This window comes from Phyllostomus discolor, chromosome 4 (assembly GCF_004126475.2).
Source record: "Phyllostomus discolor isolate MPI-MPIP mPhyDis1 chromosome 4, mPhyDis1.pri.v3, whole genome shotgun sequence".
Taxonomy (NCBI): domain Eukaryota; kingdom Metazoa; phylum Chordata; class Mammalia; order Chiroptera; family Phyllostomidae; genus Phyllostomus; species Phyllostomus discolor.
This window is the reverse complement of record NC_040906.2, coordinates 147,133,343-147,155,848: the sequence shown is the minus strand read 5'-3', so window position 1 is coordinate 147,155,848 and position 22,506 is coordinate 147,133,343. Positions and strand designations below refer to the sequence as shown.

At 36.2% G+C, this 22,506-nt stretch overlaps 1 protein-coding gene across 4 annotated transcripts in view; it reads left to right on the top strand.

Moving 5' to 3' along the window:
* CEP162 (centrosomal protein 162) overlaps positions 1-22,506 on the top strand; it is a 75,109-nt gene that overhangs the window by 16,078 nt on the left and 36,525 nt on the right. For all 4 annotated transcript variants that reach the window (XM_028509877.1, XM_036024434.1, XM_036024432.1 and 1 more), the window contains exons 8-13: positions 274-304; positions 3,068-3,184; positions 8,211-8,402; positions 8,982-9,063; positions 13,895-14,177; positions 15,321-15,573. In XM_028509877.1, coding sequence (XP_028365678.1) covers positions 274-304; positions 3,068-3,184; positions 8,211-8,402; positions 8,982-9,063; positions 13,895-14,177; positions 15,321-15,573 — 958 coding nt within the window. The remainder of the gene's footprint in view (positions 1-273; positions 305-3,067; positions 3,185-8,210; positions 8,403-8,981; positions 9,064-13,894; positions 14,178-15,320; positions 15,574-22,506) is intronic.

Sequence of the window (22,506 nt, the reverse complement as noted above, 5' to 3'; positions counted from 1 at the left end):
TGTATATTTTAAACAAGGCTTTTTTAAAAGTCTAAATTAATTTCTAATAATTTCCAAGGTTCTAAAGAGACTTCTAGAAGTTCTCTCATAGGTACAATGTCTAGTCTTATAGAATTACCAGTGAATGGGCATGGTAAACCTAGAAAGAACATTTCCTGATCTTTTCCTAATGGAATAAAGCATTGACTTTCAATTTCTGTTAATATTTCCATTGTGGTCATTTTATATAACTTTCATTTTAAATGATATGGTTCTTTTCTACCTTGAATACAGGAAGAAGAGAAAACTGGCATGCTGGCCAATGGTAAATATTATGTATATTCATATATTTTAGTTGGAATTGCACCTAAATAATTTTTTTTAATTTTTATTTTAATTGTTCACATCTAAATAATTCTGAATCAATCACTATCTATACTTGTTTTTTAATATCTCTAGAGAATTAAAGTTCATGGTTTATCTCAATAATATATCCCTTCTGCTATCTTGAAGCATTTCTTTTTTAAAAGCCCAAGACTATAGCTTTATGGTGCAATTTACCAAACATTCAAAGAAGAACTTATACCAATTTTTTAAAACTCTTTCAAAGAACAGGAAGGAATATTTTCAAACTCATTCTATGAGACCAGGGTCACCCTGGTACCGAAATCAGAGGAACATCATGAAAAGAAAACAATCCCATTTAAAATAACATCCAAAAGAATAAATTAACCAAGGAAGTAATAGACATGTACATTGAAAACTACAAAATAACCAATGAAAAAAATTGAAGCAGATGCAAGTAAATGGAAAGATATTACATGCTTATGGATAGGAAGAATTAATATTGTTTTAAAGTCCATACTACAGGACATTAAATCACTGGATCTGTGAACTACATACCCAGTGCAGTCCCTATCAAAATTCCAGTAGCATTTTTCACAGATAGAAAAAAATAATCTTAAAATTCACATGGACCCACAAAAAATCCAAATAGGCAACACAAATCTTGTGAAAGAAAAACAAAACGGAGGTACCACACATCCTGATTTCAAACTATCAGTGTGTTAAAAAGCTATAGTAATCAGAAGCGTATGCTATTACCATTACAAACACACATAATGGAACAGTATAGAGTCCAGAAATAGACCTATGCATATATGATCAGTTAATTTTGACAAAGGTACCAAGAATACCCAGGAAGGGATAGTCTCCCCAGTAAATGGAGTTTGGAAAACAGGTAACCACATGCAAAAGTTGAAACTGGACCCCATGCCTTAAACCACAGGTGGCAAACACAAGGCCCACTGGCTGAATCTGGCCCTTCACCTTGTTTTGTCCTGCCTGGCACCTTGTTTCTACCCAGTGGCAGCGCCGAGCTCTCGCTTAACTGATAAGGAGTAGTTACATTTACACAGTCCCAAAATTGCATTCAGCCCTTTGAAGGAAACTGATGGGGCCCCCAGTGAAAATGAGTTTGACACCCCTGCCTTAAACATATACAAAAATCAATCAAAATGGGTTAAAGACACACACACACACTTCTTTCAGCCTTTAAAACAAAAAAGGAAATCGTGCCATTTGCAACACCATAGTTGAGCATGATAGACACTTAAGTGAAATAAGGAAGGCAGACACAGAAAGACAAATAACTGTGATCTCATATGTGAAATCTAAAAATACCAAAATCATAGAAGGAGAATAGAATGATGATTACCAGGGGCTGGGAGATCAGGATATAGGAAAGTGTTGGCTAAGGGGTACAAAGTTTTAGTTAATGCAAGATAAAAATGTTCTGGAGATCTAGTGTGTAACAATGTGGCTGGGTTTTTTTTTATCTTGTTGATTATGCTATTACAATTGTCCCATTTTTTCTCCCCTTCATTCCCATCCACCCTCTACCCCCCCCACCATCATTCCCCCACCTTGGTTCATGTCCGTGGGCTATACATATAAGTTCTTTGGCTTCTCCATTTCCCATACTATTCTTAATCTCCCTGTCTATTTTGTACCTACCAATTATGCTTCTTATTCCTTGTACCTTTTCCCCCATTCTCCCCTCTTCGCACTGATAACCCTCCATTGTGGTCTCCATTTCTGTGATTCTGTCCCTGTTCTAGTTGTTTGCTTAGTTCATGTTTGTTTTTGTTTTTGTTTTTTTAGGTCCTGTTGTTAATAGTTGTGTTTGTTGTCATTTCACTTTCAGTATTTTTGATCTTCTTTTTCTTAGATAAGTCCCTTTAACATTTCATATAATGAGGACTTGGTGATGATGAACTCCTTTAACTTGACCTTATCTGAGAAGCACTTTGTCTGCCCTTCCATTCTGAATTATAACTTTGCAGGATAGAGTATTCTTGGATGTAGGGCCTTGCCTTTCATGACTTCAAATACTTCTTTCCAGCCCCTTCTTGCCTGTAAGGTTTCTTTTGAGAAATCAACTGATAGTCTTATGGGAACTCCTTTGTAGGCAACTCTCTCGTATTCTCTTGCTGCTTTTAAGATTCTCTCCTTATCTTTAATCTTGGGTAATGTAATTATGATGTCCCTTGATGTGTACTTCCTTGGGTCCAGTGTCTAACTGTCATTAACAGTAGTGTATTATGTACTTGAAATTTGCTGAGAAGGAAGATCTCAAGTGTTCTCATCACATAAAAAAAAGGTAAATAACTATGCAAGGTCATGGGTGTCAATTTGCTTATTATGGTAAATACCTCACAATGTATAAATATATCAAATTACCAACTTGTACATGTTAAATATATATAATTTTTCATTGTCAGCTATACCTCAATAAAGTTAGGGGGAAAAACCATTTTTTTTTTTTAAAGTTTTCTCAGGCCCTTTGCCTTCCACATATAAATGTAAATTAGGCATGTATATAATTATAGATATGTATGTTGATGTAATCCTACTCTTGTACATAAGAAGAAAATCATGCTTATTATAAATATTGTGATTATATATTCTTTATATGTAAATATTTATCTTTGTTTTTATATGGATTTCATATGATTATAATGCTTTCTTTAAGGAGCCATACAAATTTCTCTACATTCATAATATCTTTTCTTATTTTTTGTTCCAGTTGTGCTGCTTGATTCATTAGATTCTGTTGCAGAGGTCAACCTTGATGAACAGGATAAAGCAGCAACTGTGCCAAAAGTTCTGCCTGAAATAACTGATAATGAAATGGCAGGAACAGGTAAAAATGTTTGAAAAACTCAAATGTTTTCTAAATATGTAATATTTTATGACTGATTAACTTCATTTATATATACTACATAATAACATATAGTAATTTTATTGACAATAAAATTTTATATCTTACATTTTTTTACAGTATTTAACACCTTAAGTAATCTAATCTAAATTTGCTGATGGTCATACCTAGTGCTAGTCAGCCAAATAAAGTGTATTTTTAAGTAATTTTTTTTAATTTACTGATTTGAGAGAAAGGAAGGGAGAGAGCAAGAAGCATTGATTTGTTGTTCCACTTATTTATGCATTCATTGGTTGCTTCTCATATGTGCCCTAACCAGAGATAGAACCCACAAACTTGATGTGTCAGGTCGCTGCTGTAACCAAGTGAGCTACCTGGCCAGGGCTTAAGTAAATGCTCATTAATGAATGAATGAATGAATGAATGATATTAATACAAAGTGTACCACTACAGGTGAATATTAACTAAATTTTTTGTCCTTCTCCAGAGTATTTAGTTAAATTTGCCCTGTATAGGAGAAATGAAACTTCAGTCTTATTATGCTTTTCCATAGTTCTCTTGTTCACGAAAAAGCTGGATTATACCCCAGAAAATTTTGAAATGCCTAAGACCATCTACACTTTACTAAAGGTTGTAAAGGTTTTTTTTTTTTTTAAGATTTTATTTATTTTTTAGAGAGAGGGGAAGGAAGAGAGAAAGAGAAGGAGAGAAACATCGATATTTAAGAGAAACATCAATTGTTTGCCTATTGCACATCCCCAATAGGGGAACTGGCTCACAGCCCAGGCATGTTCCCTGACTGGGAATTGAACTAGGGAGCTATCAGTTGGCAGGCCAGTGCTCAACCCACTGATTCACACCAGCCAGGGCAAGGTTGTCAAGATCTTTAAGACAATGTGGACTCCTTATCTTCAAATGAAATTTTATGTATACTCCATATAGATAAAAATGGTATTTTGTTGGTATAAACATAAATGTTTACAATTGTAACACTTACAAATAAAGTTAAAGCAGTAATGGTCTTTGAAGTTTTTGAAATCAGAAGTTACAGATATTTGTTATTCTCATTGGACCATCGGACTTCTAATATGTTTGTGTATTTTGTTTTTGTTGTATAATATGAAAGTGTTCGTGATTTACCACATAAATAGTTGCAAATGGAAACTTTTAATCAGTTTGCTTTGCAAGTCCCAGTTGACCAGTATGGTCAACTAAACCAAACACTTGGGAAAAAAGAGCAATAGAATTGATAAATCACTAACTAACTCTAAACATCTGTTAGAATTTTATTGTTATTTTTTAATTTTTACTTTCTTATTGAAGTATAATATGCCTATAGAAAAGTAATATAATGCTTCTATATCATGTATTATAATAGTGCAACTTGATGAATTTTCAAATGCTGAACACACACCCATGTAGCCAGCAACCAGATCAAAAACACATGATCCAACCCACAAAATCTACTCAGATCTCTTTCTTCTAGTCTCTGCCATGCTAAGTCACCACTGCCTTGACTCGTCTCACCCATTTCTATTTTAAAATATATATAAAAGTCAAAAAACTACAACAGAATTTTTCCATCAAGACATGTTACTCATTTATTTGTTATTACTCAACTGGGTATTCTGCTATGACAAACGCATGTGGTGAACACATGTTCCTCAGTCCTGCTGTCATTTAAGTTCATGTCACTTAAGGGCTGTGATATAGATCCACTTGCGCAGTTTTCAGTAAGTAGGCATGAATTCTTTTAAAAGACCAGTGTCAAGCTATAGTTTTTCTAGTTAGACACACATTACAGGAAGTTCATGTACAGCATGACCAGAGAAACTTTATTCTACAATTGCATGAAAATAAAGCAGGAGGCAAAGTTATCACTGTGATGGTCTTTAAAATATTACAGTTACATAAATGGTGCACTGTTTAGAGTAACTTCTACTATAAGTTTTAAGTTTTAAAGCACATTTAAAAGTGAAATTTCAACCAAACATCTGTGGAATCCATGATTTTCTGTGAAGCATTATGCTTTCTTAAAATATAGTATGAAAACCACTACTGTAGGTTGTAAGAGAAACTCAGAAGTAAAAAATGTATTGATAAATGTAAAAATTCCTTTGAGATGGTCCAAGCAGTTATATAAAGCTGTAGGTTTTTGTTTGTTTTTTTTTTTTGGTGTCATTTCTTAAATGTTCTTGACAATGAAATATTTTGATGAGTTAGTTACTGGAAGATAATAGAATATAAACTTATTATCATGTAGACTTTGATTCATATTCTCATCTTTGCCAGTTATCACCTGGGTGACACTGGGCAATTAATACTTCTAAGCCTGTTTGCTCTTTAAAATGAGACCTTGTGATAGTCCACTGAGGTAACATATATGGAATGTTAAGATTCAACAAGCAATAGCAACTCTATTGTTCATTATAATTTATATCAACTCTCTGTTAATAGAAGTTAAAGAACCTGGAGGTATTGTAGTATAAACTTGATTGGCTGTGGGATATTGAATTTACCTGGTACTTTTCAAGTACCCTTGAAAATTTTCAAATCAGCACCTGAACTTTGTTTAAGAACTGAATAGATTCTTAAAACAAATAGTTTTTTTGTTTTGCTTTTTTTTTAACTATGTTTTTTTCCAGGATTAAGCAGGCTTAGACTAGGTGCTACATTGTCAAAGATCATCTTTTTAAAATAATATTTATGAAAGCCTTTGTGCTTTGTTGTATTAAAAAGGTTAGTATATATAAAAGTGAGGTTTTTCTAACACCAGGTGAGAGCTAGACTCTCACTTACTTTCACTTGTCTCATGGGCAGGTACCATTTTGTGCACTGGCTGCCTGGACTAGAGCAGTCACAGGGTGACAGTATTGCTCCACCACCTGCCCTTGCCTCTGCAAAGTAGGATTTGACCTGTCTCAGCTTTCTTAGTGGAAAAATACAGGGAGCTTTGGACTTTTGTAGTAATATATAAAATAACTACATAGAACACTGTCTTTCTAAATATAAGATGCAGGCAGGTCAGGCCTTTTCATAAAATGCAGGAAAAAAGTTAACTTGTATGACTTTGAAATATTTTAATGTCATTTGGGTTAATGACCCAAGTTAGAAGAAAAGTATCTTTTCCCTGGTCTTTTTTCTGAGTCACCCTTAAACCTCTCTATCCTCTGTTTCTAATTTCTAACTTTTAGTCATTTGTTTTTGTGCACATTTGCCCTATTGTTGCTTTAGAGGGCCTGGACCCTCTTCTTTCTGACAAGCTCACACCTGATAAATTAGGTATGAGCATTCAGTACTGCTATGTTACTTAACATGGGGGTCATTTCAGTTATATATACTCAGCAGACACTGAAGTATTCTGATATTTCTGTTCAAGAGAGAAAAAAATACCTGTGCCATTTTTCTTTTTTTATAAAGACTAATTTTCTCCTTCATTCATGTTCCTCAGTCTGTCGGATGGTTAGGGAAAGAGTTAGGCTTACCTTCACAGGCAAGATCTTTTTCTGAAGTCCTATTGAAAAATCCCTGCCACTTGCCACTTAACTGTTAACAATTCTGCTCTAATTATCCCCCTTTTTTGTTTATAATTTATTTAAGCAAATCTGTTGTTTATTGAACATGCTCCAAATAGCATTGGTGACCTGAAAAATTAGGTAGAAAGATATCCCACTGTAAGGCATTCCATAACACACTCTTTTCGTGTGGCATTTGGCTGCCTCTTTCATTTAGAGTTAAAAAGAGCTCCTTAGATGAGTAATAGCAACTATAGAACTTATGTAGAGGAAGATGAGGTTGTATGTACTATTATATTTTTAAGCATTAATCAAAAGAAGAGGAGACTGGTCGACCCATTTTCCCCCTTTTTTATGACTTGCACTTCTTTCTAATTTTGAAAATTTCACTGTAATGAAAATTACAAAATGAGTAGGGAAATACTCATAAAAATATTGGATTGTTGTTATCATTGCATTCCTCTAATTTTTTTTTCAGATTTATTTATCAGTTGGTGGGAGGAGGAGAAAGTCAATAGAGAAGGAGGAGTGAACAGTGACATCAGGTGTTCCATTTTTGGATGACTAGGTGAAACAGTGATGCCCGTAGCTAAAGTAGGAAATGCTAGTAGTAAAATGAATTGTATTGGGGAATATAATAGATTCAGATGAGGATATGTTAGATGTGATATACTTACCAAACAATCTAAGTGTATTTATTCAGAAAAAAAATAAGGACAAAAGACAGGTAAGAGTATCACAGGCATATGTGTAGTAGATGAAGCTAAGGGTTTTGATGATGTTTAGCATAAGTAAGTACGTAAATAAATAAATAAGAAAGGAGTTTTAAAAAGAAGGCTAAAGAGGGAGCCCTGAGGTGAGCCATGTTACCATAAGAGATGGAAAAGTAGCCATCAGAGTGGTGGGAGAACAAAGAGAAGGGATGCAGAACAGTTCCCAGGAAAAGGGCAGAGCCAGATGTCTCACAGGGTTGAAGAGAACTAAAGATGACTGTGTTTGGCCTTTAGGAAATTGTTTTTCATTATAGCAGCTTGAGTGAGATGTTGGAATACACTGGATTGCAAAGTTAGAGGAGTTGAATTTTAGTTGAAGAAATTCAGACTACTACTGCTTGGTGGCACAGGGAAGCTGAGAGAGGTAGTGGTAAGGGAGAAACAGAATCCTTGAGATGATTGTGTCAGTTTGGGAAATTTAGGAGTAGTTTTATCTAATGCATAGGGTCTGATTAAAGGTATTAGGAAGAGAGGGAAATAACCAGTGGAGTCAGATTTTAGAGTTAACATCTCAACTTGCTGGAAAGAGCTACTGAACCTGGTATGATTTCACACTGGTAGGCCATACGTACATATTAACTAGTTTTGTATTTAACTCCATCTTTATAATGTCTTCATTGTCCTACAGCATTGTTCACCATAGATTAAGGGGTGATATTAGTTGCTTACATTTCTCATGTATTTGTCTGACTATACTGAAGATTACATTTATTTTAACAGGTGTTTCGTATGGACAAAGCAATAGTGACATTGAAGCTCTTCATCAGGCTTATTGTCATATAGCCCATTCCTTGGGAGATGCTGATGAACAAAGAATTGAGACCACTGCCATGGAAAATACCAAGAGCTCAGTGAAAGGTCATCCTCAAGAACATGAAGACTCCTCCAAAAACATTTCTACTACGGAATCTGGTAAAAGCTCATTTTAGACCCTCTCTGAATAGTTTCCAGTTTAGTACAATTTAGATACAATTTGCTGTAGTGATTATTTCTCAGTCTCTGAATTTATTTAAAGGGTTTGTTCAAATAAAATCCAGAAATCGGTGGTTTAACTGTAAAGTTAGAGCTAAACACAGGATAAAATTTCAGTTTCTTTTCTAATATGCCTTGACCAAAGTAGGAAATTACTTGTGTTTTTACATTTTTAAATCTTTTTGATATATATATATACCAAAGTTATTTTTTAAATAGAGAACAGTATTGTGGGATCCACTAAATACATACCTAGCAGATAAATATGTGTGTGGATATATCCATATACATGCATTTGATATATGTATAACTATGTATCAAATATATATATGTATTTCAAATATGAATATCAAAGAGGTTGTCTCGGTATAAGTAACTTTACAGTGGGAAGTTGGATTAATTGTACCTGCCATTTTAACTGTGTCAATCAGAGAAAATGTAATTTTGTTGGTATGACACATAAAATTAAGCAAGTGAAATATATTTTTGTTGCTATTTTAACTTTTCCCCCCCTCTTAGATCTGCCCACAGTAGAGGAGCTGATGAAACCTATCAGAATAGATTCTTGTGGGATCAGTGGTTTGGATTTACAACCTGTCAGGTGAGTTTTTTGAAATGGATTGTGCAAGTTCTTTTTCTTGTGTATTGTTTTGTCACTGGAAACACCTACAATCATTTGTTCTACATAATGATTCCTAGTGAATTATTAATGTAGTTATATGTGTTTACCTGTGAGTCACTGTTGTCCTCTTTTTAAAAATTTTTTAAAATTAATTTTTACTTAGTTCATCAAACTTCTAGTGCCAAAATAAAAAAATATATATATGCTACTAAAAAAGTTAATGCCATTAAGTTGTCTTAAAGGCTTTTACTGAAAAATATAATTTCTTCAGCTTTCAGTAGCTCAGGGACAGTTGATTGGAATGAAGAGATGAAACATGAATTTTATTCTATATGTGAGTCATAGACTTGCTTGTTTATAAACCAGTTAGTTTCATACTTTGTCATAGACTGGCCATCATTTCATAGGGCGAATTCTTTGGGCACAGGAGAAATGGGCTTCATGAAGGTGCTCCAGCTCCAGTACATTTTAGTTGAAGTTTGTGGAACCTCACCGTCATTCTCTACCACACAAAATAGCATATCATAATGACCTTGCCATATACTTGGCATTTGTGTATCACTTCAGAGTATCACATTCATTATTTTATGTGGTTTTTCTAACAAATAGGAGAGGCATCCTTAATCCTCGTCATTCAAGTGATGAAAATACAGTAAACTTACTTCAGTGGTGATGCTCTCACAAGAACTGAGTGATGTGGATGAATACAATAACATTTTTTGTTAAGATTTTATTTACTTACTGTTACAAAGAAGGGAGGGAGAGAATCATCAATGTGTGAGAGAAGCATTGATGAGTTGCCTCTCGCACATACCCTGCAACCCAAGCATGTGCCCTGATTGGGAATCGAATCAGTGTCCCTTAGCTTTGCAGGTCAACACCCAACCAACTGAGCCACACTGGTCAGGGCAACAGCTAACATTTTTATCACCAGTGAGCCCAGTACTATGCCAAGTGGAAGGGAGGGGAAGAGAGAGAGAGGCATCAGTGTCAGGGAGAAACATCGATTGGCTGCCACCTTACATGCATCTCGACAGGGGTTCAAACCCACAACCTGGGTATGTGCCCAGACTAGAAATCAAACCCATAATCTTTTGGTCTACGGGACAACACTCCAACCAACTGAGCCACCCAGGCCAGGGCACTATGCAAAGTCCTTTACGTACACTATTTTATTTAATCTTTACAGCAACTCCATGAAATATATTCGATTATTATTTCCATTTCATAGATAAGAGAACTGAGTCTTAAAAGAGGTTAAATAAATGGCCAAAAGTGATCTGTGACCAGGGTACACAGGACGTCCATGTGCTCAACCACTTAACAATGTCAGACCTCTGGTGTCCAAGAAATATGTCTGTGAAAAGTCTATCATCCATTCATGTACTATTCATTCATTCATGTTTTCAACAGACACATTTTGAGCCCCTTCTTGTATTATACCTGTGTCATGGAAATCCACTTGCGTTGATTTCTTGGCCTTGTTTCTATATTGGTACTAAAGCAAAAATGATACAGTGAAGCTTACACTGAAACCCATCTACTTGTATGCTCAGTCTAGTATTCTTCCACACATGTGCAATGCTGGTTATTATTTTTAAAGGGTAGATTGTACTTACTCGCCATTGCTGTTTGGGGATATATTAGTGTTACGGAAGAGATTTTCTCTGTCTTGTGCCTTTGCTGGCATACGTGGAACCATTTTAGTAATGTGAATTCTAAAACATAGATTACATTTGTGTTTAAAAGCTGCAAACAAGTATACTTACATTAAAAGCATAACAGTAACTATAGAAATGTCAGTAGTACAAATTTTAGTACACATGTCCAAAAATTCTTTAGGAAACTGTAGGGTAAATAATCCTAGCTGCTGTAACAAAAAACCCTTGAAATTTTTGTAGTTTAACATCATCAGAATTCACTTCTTGTTTACATCGTAATTTCATGTGTGTTTGTGGGGCAAGGGTGGGACTCTGCTACATACAGTCATTTAGGGACTCAGGCTTTTCAGTCATCAACATGTGGTTTTAAGGATGTCATGGCCTCATCCAATCAGTTGATAAGGAAAGAAAAGGATAGTTTAGGATACTTTCTTTTAAGTGCCTCAACATAAAAGGGTACACTGCTTTAGCTCAAATTCTATTGATAAAAACCATAGCACATCTAGCTAACAAGACCCAAGAAGACTGGGAAATGTGGTTTGCTTGTAAACCCAGAAAGAAAAATAAACGACTTTGGTAGACATCTAGCCAGTCTCAACCAAAATATACCCTTCTGATAGCCAAATTTCCATTTTAACCTTCATGCACAGACCCTCTCATCTCCTCCCCCCACCAAAGCAGACAGCTCAGAGTCCCATTCAGGTCTGTATCCATCTGAAAGGCCAGGATTTCCAGGTGAGGTGCAGTCCTTTCCATTAGGTTTGAATGGGGCTCTTGATTGTCTAATAATCAATGATTTATTTTTTTAATTTAATTTTCTTTTACTTGTTGTTCAAGTACAGTTTTCTGCCTTTTACTCCCGTCCGAGCCCACCTCCCTGCCCTCCCCACCTCCTTCCCATTTCCACCCCCCCCCCACCTTGTTTTTGTCCATCTGCCCTTTATACTTGTTCCTGCAAACCCTTCCCCTTTTCTCCTGAAATTCCCTCCCCTCTCCCCTCTGGTCACTGTCAGCCTGTTCACTATAATCAATTATTTAAAAAGGCAAATTATATACTGCCTCATTCCTGCCATTGCAATGTATAATGGTGGAACTGCAACAAATACTCCCATTCAGGAAGGAAAATATAGTGACCATTAATGCAACTTGAAATCCACTGGAGAGGCCTTTCAGAGACACCCCCACCCCCATCCAACCCTGCAACATACACATGCACACACACACCATTGCAAATAGGGATTTTCCTTAATTAGACCATTGTTCTGCTCTTAACAAGGAACTACTGGATTAATAAGTTGTTCCACATAGGTCCTGGTTCCATTCCTTGGAGGATTTTTCTAGTATTTAATCACCCTTGGGCACACTAAGGTGGGTTTTGCAAGGCAAGTGCACCCATCTTGGAGGATGCACTCTTTTCTCAGTTCACTTCTTGCCTGCAGATGGTTTTAAGTCTCCCAGACAGTCACTGGCCTTTTTTTTTTTTTTTAAATAAGGTTGTAGTTTCTTTGGCATTAGAGTGCCTTCAGAAAGTTAGTAGGCTTCTGATATTTTTGGTTCCAGTCAATCCCAGGTGCCAATAACTGCACGAAGTTCTTTGGGAGTTCTATTTGACAAAAGTTTCAAATCTTTCCTTCCTTGTTCCTCTTTTTTTTCTCTCTTGATTTAATTGCAACCGCTTGGATATTATTGGGCATAATAACCTTATGTGTGAAGATGGCACCTTTAATATAGTCTTTGCCAAGGGACTGAGTTAGTTTTCTCAGCTGAGAGGTCTCATGAAATACTGCTTTCTTATAGCAGTTTTCAATGCAAATCTTACTGTCTGAGTCTAGACACAGAGCGTGAACCCAAGAGGCCCTGAGTTTCTAGACTCTCCTTCCCTTGATCTCTTCTTACAAACCTGCACATTCTTAAGCTCATCTCTCTTATAATATCTTGCCAAAGTAGCCAGCAGTAGCTGGCACTTAAAAACTCCCTGTTTTCTCTGGCCACTTCTCTTAGTATCCTGACTCAATAGGCACATGGTTGGCCTTATAAAATATTGCAGGTGGCAATTTGGCAAGTTTTTCACCACCGTAAACATGGGTTGCCACTTCTCCAGCTATTATCAGTTTCCTTGCCACCCAAAACTCAACCACCGTGCTGATGACACATTTTAGGTTCTCGTCACGATGGCACTCACATTCTAAGTCAAGAACTAGTAAATGACCCCATCTAGATGTGTGGTGGAAAGGAAATACAGTTTTAGTTCACAGCAAAAGCAGGAAACAGTTTTGATGGAACATCTAGTCAGGTTCTGCTACCATAAAGAACAAAAGAACTATTATATTTTCACATGATTCTACTTTAGAAGAAGCTTGTAACAGTTACTAAGAAGTTTATCTACCTTATATGAAAATGGTAGCCTCTTAAATTCCCTTTAATCTTATTTTATACATAACAAAATTAAGTGACTTAATTAACTATTATGAAGTTGTTTGAAAATGACAATATCCATGTTGTAGGAGCCCCCATAATATGCTGATCTTTAAGCATATTTGGAACATTTCAAGGGACAATTTTCCATATTTTTAAAATCTAATGGTCTTAAATGTTAGATCCTATTTAAGTGTTTTAAACTACATAAGTGATTTTGTTAAAAAATCCTCATGATTCTTTGTTTTACTTTAAAATTTTTCCTAGACTGTGATGAAATTTATGCTTTTTAATATTTATATTTTATGCCTCTTTGGCATAAATTATGACTATCTCTTTAATCTCTTCTAGAAATGTATAAAATGTTTTTTCTGTCACAAATGCATGTTGATCTTAAAAGGCAGTATGGATAAAAGATACATTATAAAAAGTTCACCTAGAAATTTATATTTTATTTTTTTTTATACAAAAGCAATCTTAGTCACATTTGGTTTGGGTTTTCTTTGAAGGTAGGTCTCAGAGTCATTCATGTAATTCATTACACTGCATTAAAATTATTATTTGTAACTCAAAATAATTATAGGATACATGTTAGTATACTCTATTAACCAGGATTGTAAATAATGTATTTACCATTAATGACCTAATTTGAATAGTTTCGTGTGTATGTGAATAAAACTGGTACTTGAAGAGTCATGGAAGGTTTATTCTGTATGTCCTGTTTTGTTTCATAGCTGTAAGAAACTGGCTGGTAGTAAAGAAACTGAAATTATAAGACCTTTACCACTTAAGGTGAAGCCAAATGTTGTATCTCAAGAGCCACAAAATGTGAACCAATTTTTTAACGAAAATGAGGAGAATGTGGTTTTACACAAGACAGCAAGTGAAAGTGTAGACCGTAGCTGTCCAAGAGTAAACACTACAGAAGAATATATAGATAAAATGTACCTCGATATTTTAAGGAAAAAACTATCTGCTGGTCCCTCAATATTATCTCAGGATGACAAAATAAAGAAAGTAAGTGTTTATAATTTAAATTAATTTCACATACTGATAAATGATATTATATAAAGTCATGTAAGTACCTTACAATATTATTATGTAGGTACTTCTTAAACTTGTAGAATTGATTAGTTAACTATCCTCCACATAGATCCTGGGTATTTGTGAGCAGTATTTATTACAACACCCTGCAGTCCCCAAGTTCAAAAATACTTCTATGGCATTTGCTTTCTCCTTTTAAGAAAATTATTTATTTAATCCTTTCCTGAGGACATTTTTTCATTGCTTCTAGAGAGGGAGAGGGGAGGGAGGGACAGGTGGAGGGAGTAGAGAAATATCAACTGGTTGCCTTCTCCTGTGCCATCCAACCAAGGATCAAACCCACAACCTGGGTATGTGCTCCATCCTGTGACTATTCGGGTCCTCAGGATGACACTCAACCAGTGGAGCCACATGGCCAGGGTGGCATGAGCTTTCTTTTAGAAGACATCCTTTACATTTCCTTTTTATAGTAACCATAGTCCAGAATTTGAGTAGCATAAGGAAATAAAGTTAATTCATCATTTTAGTGCTTTTCATTCAATCTTTCTAGTAATTTGTGTTTTGTAAAAGTAAGTTAAGTTAGCATTTCCCATAAATGCTATTAGAAACTGTTGATAACTTGAACTTCACTGTTTCTTTTTCCTCTCCTCTCAATCCATTCTGATTTATAGTTTATGATCCCAATATTTTATTTTTATTTTACAACAATGAGTTATGTGTTTATTGAAAAACCATCTCCTGTTCTTTGTGGAATAAGGCAGGGTATTAAAATTTTATTCTATCTTGAGAAATTTAGAGGAAAAAGAAAATAAGACTTTATGTCATTTCAAAATATGTTCTTCCCATCTTTCTCCATGTTCATTCACATAATTACACATATTGCTTTCTGGCAGGCTTATTTTGTTATAATATTTTGCTCTTTTGTTCCTGATTTGAAGATGTGCTTCAGAATACCAAAATTCTAATGAATTAGACAGAGAACTTTAATGTAGTGTTTTCCCTTTAGCAAACTATGTTATTTAGTAATCACCATGATTTTGCCATCTGTTAAATTTTCATTACAACTGTAGTTGAAATTCATTTAAGTACTAAAGAGTTTATACTTGTTGTGTGCAGACTTTTAGATCTCAACTCAGTTCTGGAGAAGGGGCTGTAATTGGTAAACAGGCACCATACAAGACTAGAAGTGCACCTCCTTTACCTAAAAGACATCCCCAGAGTGGATTATATGCATCAGTTAGGAGCTCGGGCTATGGAAAACCCAGTTCACCATTCAAGACATTTTCTACTAATGAAAAGAAAACTTCAAAAGACATGAAAAGCAGAAATTTGAGGTCCATTCCCACCTCACATCAAGCCAGGAAAAAAGGTAATCATCATATACTCTTTTCACAATAGAATTCTGTATATATACATTTGACCCTTGAACGTGGGTTTGAATTCACAGGCCCACTTATATGCATATATTTTTTTAGTAAATACTGCAAATGTATTTTTTCTTATGATATTCTTAATAACATTTTCTTCTTTATAGCTACTTTAGTCTAAGAATATCGTACATCAGTGGTCCCCAACCTTTTTGGCACCGGAGACCAGTTTCATGGAAAATTTTTTTCTATGGTCCAGGGAGGGGGGTGGATAGCTTTATAACCTGCCATCAGATGCAGCTTAATTGTCACTTGCCACTCACAGACAGGGTTTTGATATGAGTCTGCAAGCAATTGATTCATTAGGGTCTCTGTGCAGTCAAACCTCTCTGTTAATGATAATCTGTATTTGTAACTGCTCCCCAGCGCTAGCATCGCCTCCTTGGTTCCACCTCGGATCATCAGGCGTTGCATTCTCATAGGGAATGTGCCCAACCGAGATCCCTGACATGCACAGTTCACAGTAGGGTTTGTGCTCCTGTGAGAATCTAATGCTGCCCCTGATCTGACCAGTAGCAGTCTGTGGCCTGGGGACCCATGCAGTACATAATACATGTAATATACAAAATATGTGTTAATTGACTGTTTATGTTGTCTGTAAGGCTTCCAGTCAACAGTAGACTATTGGTACTTAAGTGTTGAGGGTATCAAGTTATATGTGGATTTTTGACTGCATAGGGGGGATTGGTGTCCTTAACTCCTGAATTGTTCAGGGGTCACCTGTAGTGTATTATTTTACTTGTTCTCTGTGTAACATTAGGATACGTATTCTATTTCTGAAAGATTTAAGATACAATAGGTTTTTCATTATTACATTTGGGTTTTCCTGAATGAGACCCAGAAAACATGGAAAGTGAATAGAAGAGTCAAACCTCTCCTCATCTGGTTGGCTCAGTAATAAATTCAGAATGCAAATGGTAGCCTACTAATAAAGGTTTATAGAGAGATTATCTAGACATTAGTTCAATATAGACTTGGAGAGACGGGACGTTGTACTTATCAAATACTGCATAGTTTTATACATCACAGTGCCTCTGTTATTTCCTAATGGAGTCATTTATATTGACAGTTGAAAAGGGCAATTTTCAACTTAGACCCGATGCAGCTATTAAAAGAAATAGAAATGTTCAAGTCAGACCAGCATTTCTGCTGCCTTTAGACTCGAGTGAGGAAGGGGAGCAGTGATAGAGCCAGACACATTTTGTCCTTTTCTTTATGACCAAATTGAATAAGTGACCAATTTCATCATTGTTATATGGTGATAGTTGTCAGTGAAGAACTGCCCTCATTGGAAAATTCATTTCTACCTTAAAGTATCTTCCCTTGCCCTTCCCTACTACTGTCCATTTCAGGACCACTTTGACTACACAGGCATACCTCATTTTATTGCTCTTTGCTTTATTACACTTCACAGAAATTATGTGTTTTAAAAATGGAGGGCGAGACCCTCCACCAACAAAAAGATTACGACTCAGCTTTATTGTAATACTTGCTTTATTATGGTGGTCTGGAGCTGAATCCATATCTCCTAGGAATGCCCATATTCAAAATTCTTAGGCATCAAAGACTCTTTTCTTCTGACTATGTATGTTTTTGATGCAGCAACCTGTGCATGTGAGATGGAAAGTCTAGGACTGATCTGTGTCAGAGTGAAGGAGAACAGCAGTAGGGGCTGGTTATTCTGGAGAGACAGGACGGTGGTTCTGTTGGATTAAGACAAGCACCCTTTCCTCCTGGTCTTAATCTCGGGACCTGTAATCCCTTCCCCTAAGAAATCTTTTGTGTTCTCTCTTGGCTTACTTTTGTGTGGAATATTTGCTTGTGATGTTGTCATCTATTAATAATTGACCATTCATTAGATATATTACTGAAGAAAAGACACTTGGAATGTTTTATCAAATTTTAGAATCATCAAGAAGATATGAAAAATTTTCATTGTTTTAATATTATTCATTTTGTACTCTGGAAGCAAGAAAATGAAATTTTGCTTTTAATATTATTTACTCTTATATTTGTTTAAGATAAAATGACCCCCGTTTTTGAAGTTTACTTTTTCCATATTTATTCATTTATAAATATTTTTTCAGCACCTACCTTGGTCTAGGCACTGGCAGATAACATCAGTAAACTAAATAAGCAGAGAAACCTCCCCTCCCCCATTCTGTCAAACTTTTCATCTGATGAGGAAGAGAGAGACATTTAACAATAACCATAATAAGTAAATGATGTCATATACTAAGGAAAAGAAAAAGTAGAGCAAGCGTGTCAGTGGTGGAGTAAGGCCATTCACAATTTTAAATAGGGTAGAGTAGGTCTCCTTGAGAAAGAGCTGTTTGCACAAACACTTGTAGGAAGTAAGGGAATTGATCCTGTGGATATTTGGGTATAGCATATCCCAGAAAGTTGAAACAGCCAGTGAAAAAGTCCTAAAGTGGGGATGACTGCCTGCGCGTTCAAGGAAGAGCACAGAAGCCCCATACGGCCAGGGCAGAGTGAGCAAAGAGGGTAGCAGGAGATGAGACCAGAGGGTCAAAGGGGCAGGCACACACAGGTTTTCCTAGGGCATTTGAAAGACTTAGGCTTTACTCTGAGTGAAAAGGTAAGCCCCTGAAAAGTTTTAGGCATAGGAGTGACCTGTCTGACTTATCCTTTAAGCAGATTTCTCTGGCTGCTGTGTCAGACCATACACATGTATGTATACCATGGAGGGGATAGGAAGGAGACCAGTAAGAAGGTTTTAGGAATCCAGGCTAGAAGTAGTGGGACTTGAACCAGGATGTTGGCAGTGGAGGTAATGAGAAGTGGTTGGATAACGATACATTTAGAAGGTAGAACCAAAAATCTAAAAGAGTGGTTGTAGGTTATTAAGGAGGAGTCATGGATCATGCCAAAGTTTTGGCGTAAGAAACTGGAAAAATAGAGTTATATCCAACTGGAGTGAGGAAGGCAAAGGCAAAATAGGTTTCAGGGTGGGGAGGTCAGGAATCTAGTTGTTGATCTGTCTTACATGCAAGTGGAGATGACAGGGCAGTTAGATAATAAAAGTCTGGAGTTCTAGAGGCAGGTATGGACTGTACATATCATTTGGGAGATGTTAAAAACTAATACTCTTTGAGCCATGGTTTTTTTAAGCCATGAGACTGATGAAGATTATCAAGAGAGTGAGCATAGCTAGAGAAAAAAGCCCACCAAGGCCTGAGCCCTGGGCATGCTCATCTTAGGAGGTCAGGGAGCAGAGGAGTAACACAAAAAGGTTGGAAGACACCTGAGTATGTGGGATCCAAGTGAAGAAAGTGTATGAAGGAGAATTGATGTGCTCCATCAGTTGCTGCTGAGAGGTAAAGATGAGGACTGACAACTAAGCTTTGGGTTTAGCAAGAAGGAGGTCATCAGTAAGTTGGGCAAGCATTTTCCCTGGGTATATAGCTGTAAAATGCAAATTGAATGGGAATGGGAGCAGAATTGTATACTTCAAGCTATAGACCACCCTGAAGAAAAGGATGTAAAAGGCAGGAAAACAAAACAGTCAGTAGCCTTTCCAGGCAGGAAAACAAAATAGGCATGGAAGTGGAGTTGAGAGAAGCCTTTAGTTTTGCTTTGCCTTGTTTTTAATTGAAGAAATAATAGTATAAATTGTAGTATTTTTATGCTTTTTGGAAAGATTCAGTAGACAGGAAAAAAGCCGTGGTGGAGAGGGGGAAGAATTTCTAGAGTAATGTCCTTGAGTGGAGGGGCTGTAGTGGGACCTCATGTACATTGGAAGGGTTGGCTTTAGATAGGAACATGGATCGTTCATCTGTGGAAGCAGATAGGAAGGTACAGATACCGTTAGGTGGGTAGAAGTGGTGAGAAAGGGGGTGATTTCTTTGATTGCCTCCATTTTCTCTGACAAATGTCACACAGTGTCATTGGCTGGCAGTGAGGATGGGCCAGGAGTGTTGGAGGACAGAAGAGGGGATGTGGAAGAGTCTTATCCTAGAGAATTAGACTGCCAGCAACAGACTCCACTTGAAGTTAGTGATCATGAATTTAAATTGAGACAAGGCAGAGTGTGTGTCTGTGTTTGTGTGCACGGCCCCATTTCACTGACTGATTGATTGCAGGTGTTCAGTAGCTGAATAGGTAAATTTACCAAGGTGAGCATTTCTAGCCAAATGAGTACAGTAAACTGAGAGAGGAGCAAGAGGGTAACTACTGACACATGTGGAAGTTGAATAATGAAGGAAGAAAAGACATCAGGGGGTGCAATACAGTTTGAAATAAGTAGAATCAAACTGTGAGTGCCAGTGGGGTGGCAGGTAGGAGACAGGATTGACTGATAGAGAGTAAATGCCTAAGACTGCGATTGGGGAGGTATTGCACTACTGGTAATAGAAAATGACGTAGCGTATGTCTAGTGGGAGTGAGTAGCTGATGTGGAGAGAAGTGTAAGGAACCAAACAAAAGCCCAGGGTTTGCAAGGGTTCCCTGTGAGTATGTGAATGTCACTGAAAGTGAAGACACAAGTAATGTCACAGTAGATGGAAAAGAAACAAGAGGCTGATGTAGCAGTTAATAGATGAAGTCAACAATGTTTTTATAGTACTGTTTCCTAATTCAAAATTTTATAGTATTTATGAATACCAAGATAAAAATAAAACAAATCACTAAAATTTATATTGAAGCACAACTATGGCTGTCTATTTTATACTAAGCTCCTTTTTTTTTTCATTAGACTATTAGGTATGAATTTTTATTTCTTTTTATTGAAAAAATTGCCCAAAGCTATGTTAGTTTTATTCAGAATTGTAATTCCTTTGGGGTGACTGCTATTTGTTACAGGCTGGGTTCCTCGAGAAGCAGGCTCTGAGATGGAGGTTTGTGTACAGAAAGTCTAGAGACTTGGGATCAACAGTCACTAAGATGTAAAAGAAGTGCATCTACTGAGGCCTACCCGAACAACAGGCTTCTCTTTTTCATGTAACAAAGAGGCCAGGGATAAGCAGTCCAAATCTGGTGCAACCATGCAAGGAACCAGATCCCTTCCTTACCATTGCAAAATCCTTAGTATGTGACGTTTATCTTCCTTGTCGTAACATGTTTATTCAACCTCCAAACCCTCTCATAAGGAAAGGTAAAAGGTGCATGCCAGTTAAATCATCAACTTCTTAATCAGGACAGTAGTCACTTTCCTGGAAGTCCCGTGTAGGAAAATTGTGCTTTCATCTTACTGGCCAGAACTTTGATGGCGTGGCCACCCCCAGTTGCACAGAGTCCAGGGGGATGACTGTCCAGGGCAAAATTAGGTTTCTGTTAACTCTCGTGTTTTTATTTTGAGACTAATAATTTTATTGTCATGAAAGGAATAGTTGTTCATTATTTAAATAAAAAATAGAGGATAGTAAAAAGAAGAAATAATTTAGCCAGAAAAAACTGATCCATGCTTCTCACTATGTATGTACAACACTTACAGAGATAAAAGGAAGCATGAGTAGATGGAAGGCAGGAAAGAGGCAGAACAAGTTTTATAAGAATAGGATCACACTTTTCTTACAAGTTCTTTTTAAATTAAATGATAGATTTGGTTTTACTTAAATTTGTAAAAAGATTAGAAATATTTCATTCTAAGAAATATTATATCCCAAAAGATCCCTTTGAGAAAATAGACTATGGAAACCCCTCAGAGGTTGTGAACACCATGTTCTTTTGTTAAATTTTGTACATTTTATACATTATTAGTTTTCCCTTCTTTGAAATACAAGGTAGTAGAACTTACATCCCCAAATCACATGCCTCCTACCAATTTTTGTTGGTTTAACTTTTACTTGTTTAAGATATGTTATTATATTCTCTCCTACAACTGTAATTTCCCTCAGTTTTCGAGTTTAGATCTTCGTTTTGATTATTAAAGAAATTTAATGCTTTTCACCAGTCTAGCCACAGCTTCTCCATTCTGGAATTATTTTGATTGGTTTCTTATTTGCCTGAATTTTTTTAACCTATTGTTTTTCAAAGAAGGGCTCATGGGTTCCAAATTCTGCAGTGTTTTCATGTTTGAATTTTATATCCAAGTAATTTTTTATGTATAAAGTGAGAAAATAAATTATTGAAAATAACTACTTAGTGAAATCAAAATTAAGAACTTAGGAAGGGAGAATTCTGGTATAAAAGCAATGACTGACTACAGCTTGAACAAGATCCACCTGCCACTCTTGGCTGCCCTGTCCTAGGGAGAATCACAGTGCCAGCCGATCACACCCCACGCCACAGCCACATTACTGGACCTCCAGTGAGGTGGAAGGATTAATGCCTGTGTTTCCAGTGACTCAAACAGTTTCTTAGTGAATGCTTTAAGAAATTTCTGTACAAAATCTTCTAAATCATGCAGTCCAGTTAAACATGATTACTATTCTATGAGGAAAATGTCCGTGTGCCTGGGGAAATGATTGAAATCTATCGGTGGGGTACTGTTGATGACTTGTTTCTTCTTTAGACTTTTATTTTCCAAATCTTTTTATTTCATTTTATTTATTTATTTTAGAGGAGAAGGGAAGGAGAAAGAGAGGGAGAGAAACATTGATCATTTGCTTCTTGTATACTCCAGCTGGGGACCTGGCCCACAACCCAGGCATGTGCCCTGACCAGGAATCTAGCAGGTGACCTTTCAGTTTGCGGGATGACACACAACGCACTGAGCCATACCAGTCAGGGCTATTTGGAAATCTTTAATAACCATGTATTTCACTTTTAATCAGAAGGTAAACTTGAGACTTAAAAATTTAGCATCTTGAAGAAATTATATTAAAAATACAAATTTCAAATTATTCATCTACCTCTAAGGCAATCAGGTAATGTTTACTGAATGTTCAGCTCAAAACCTGTAGTATTTGAATATG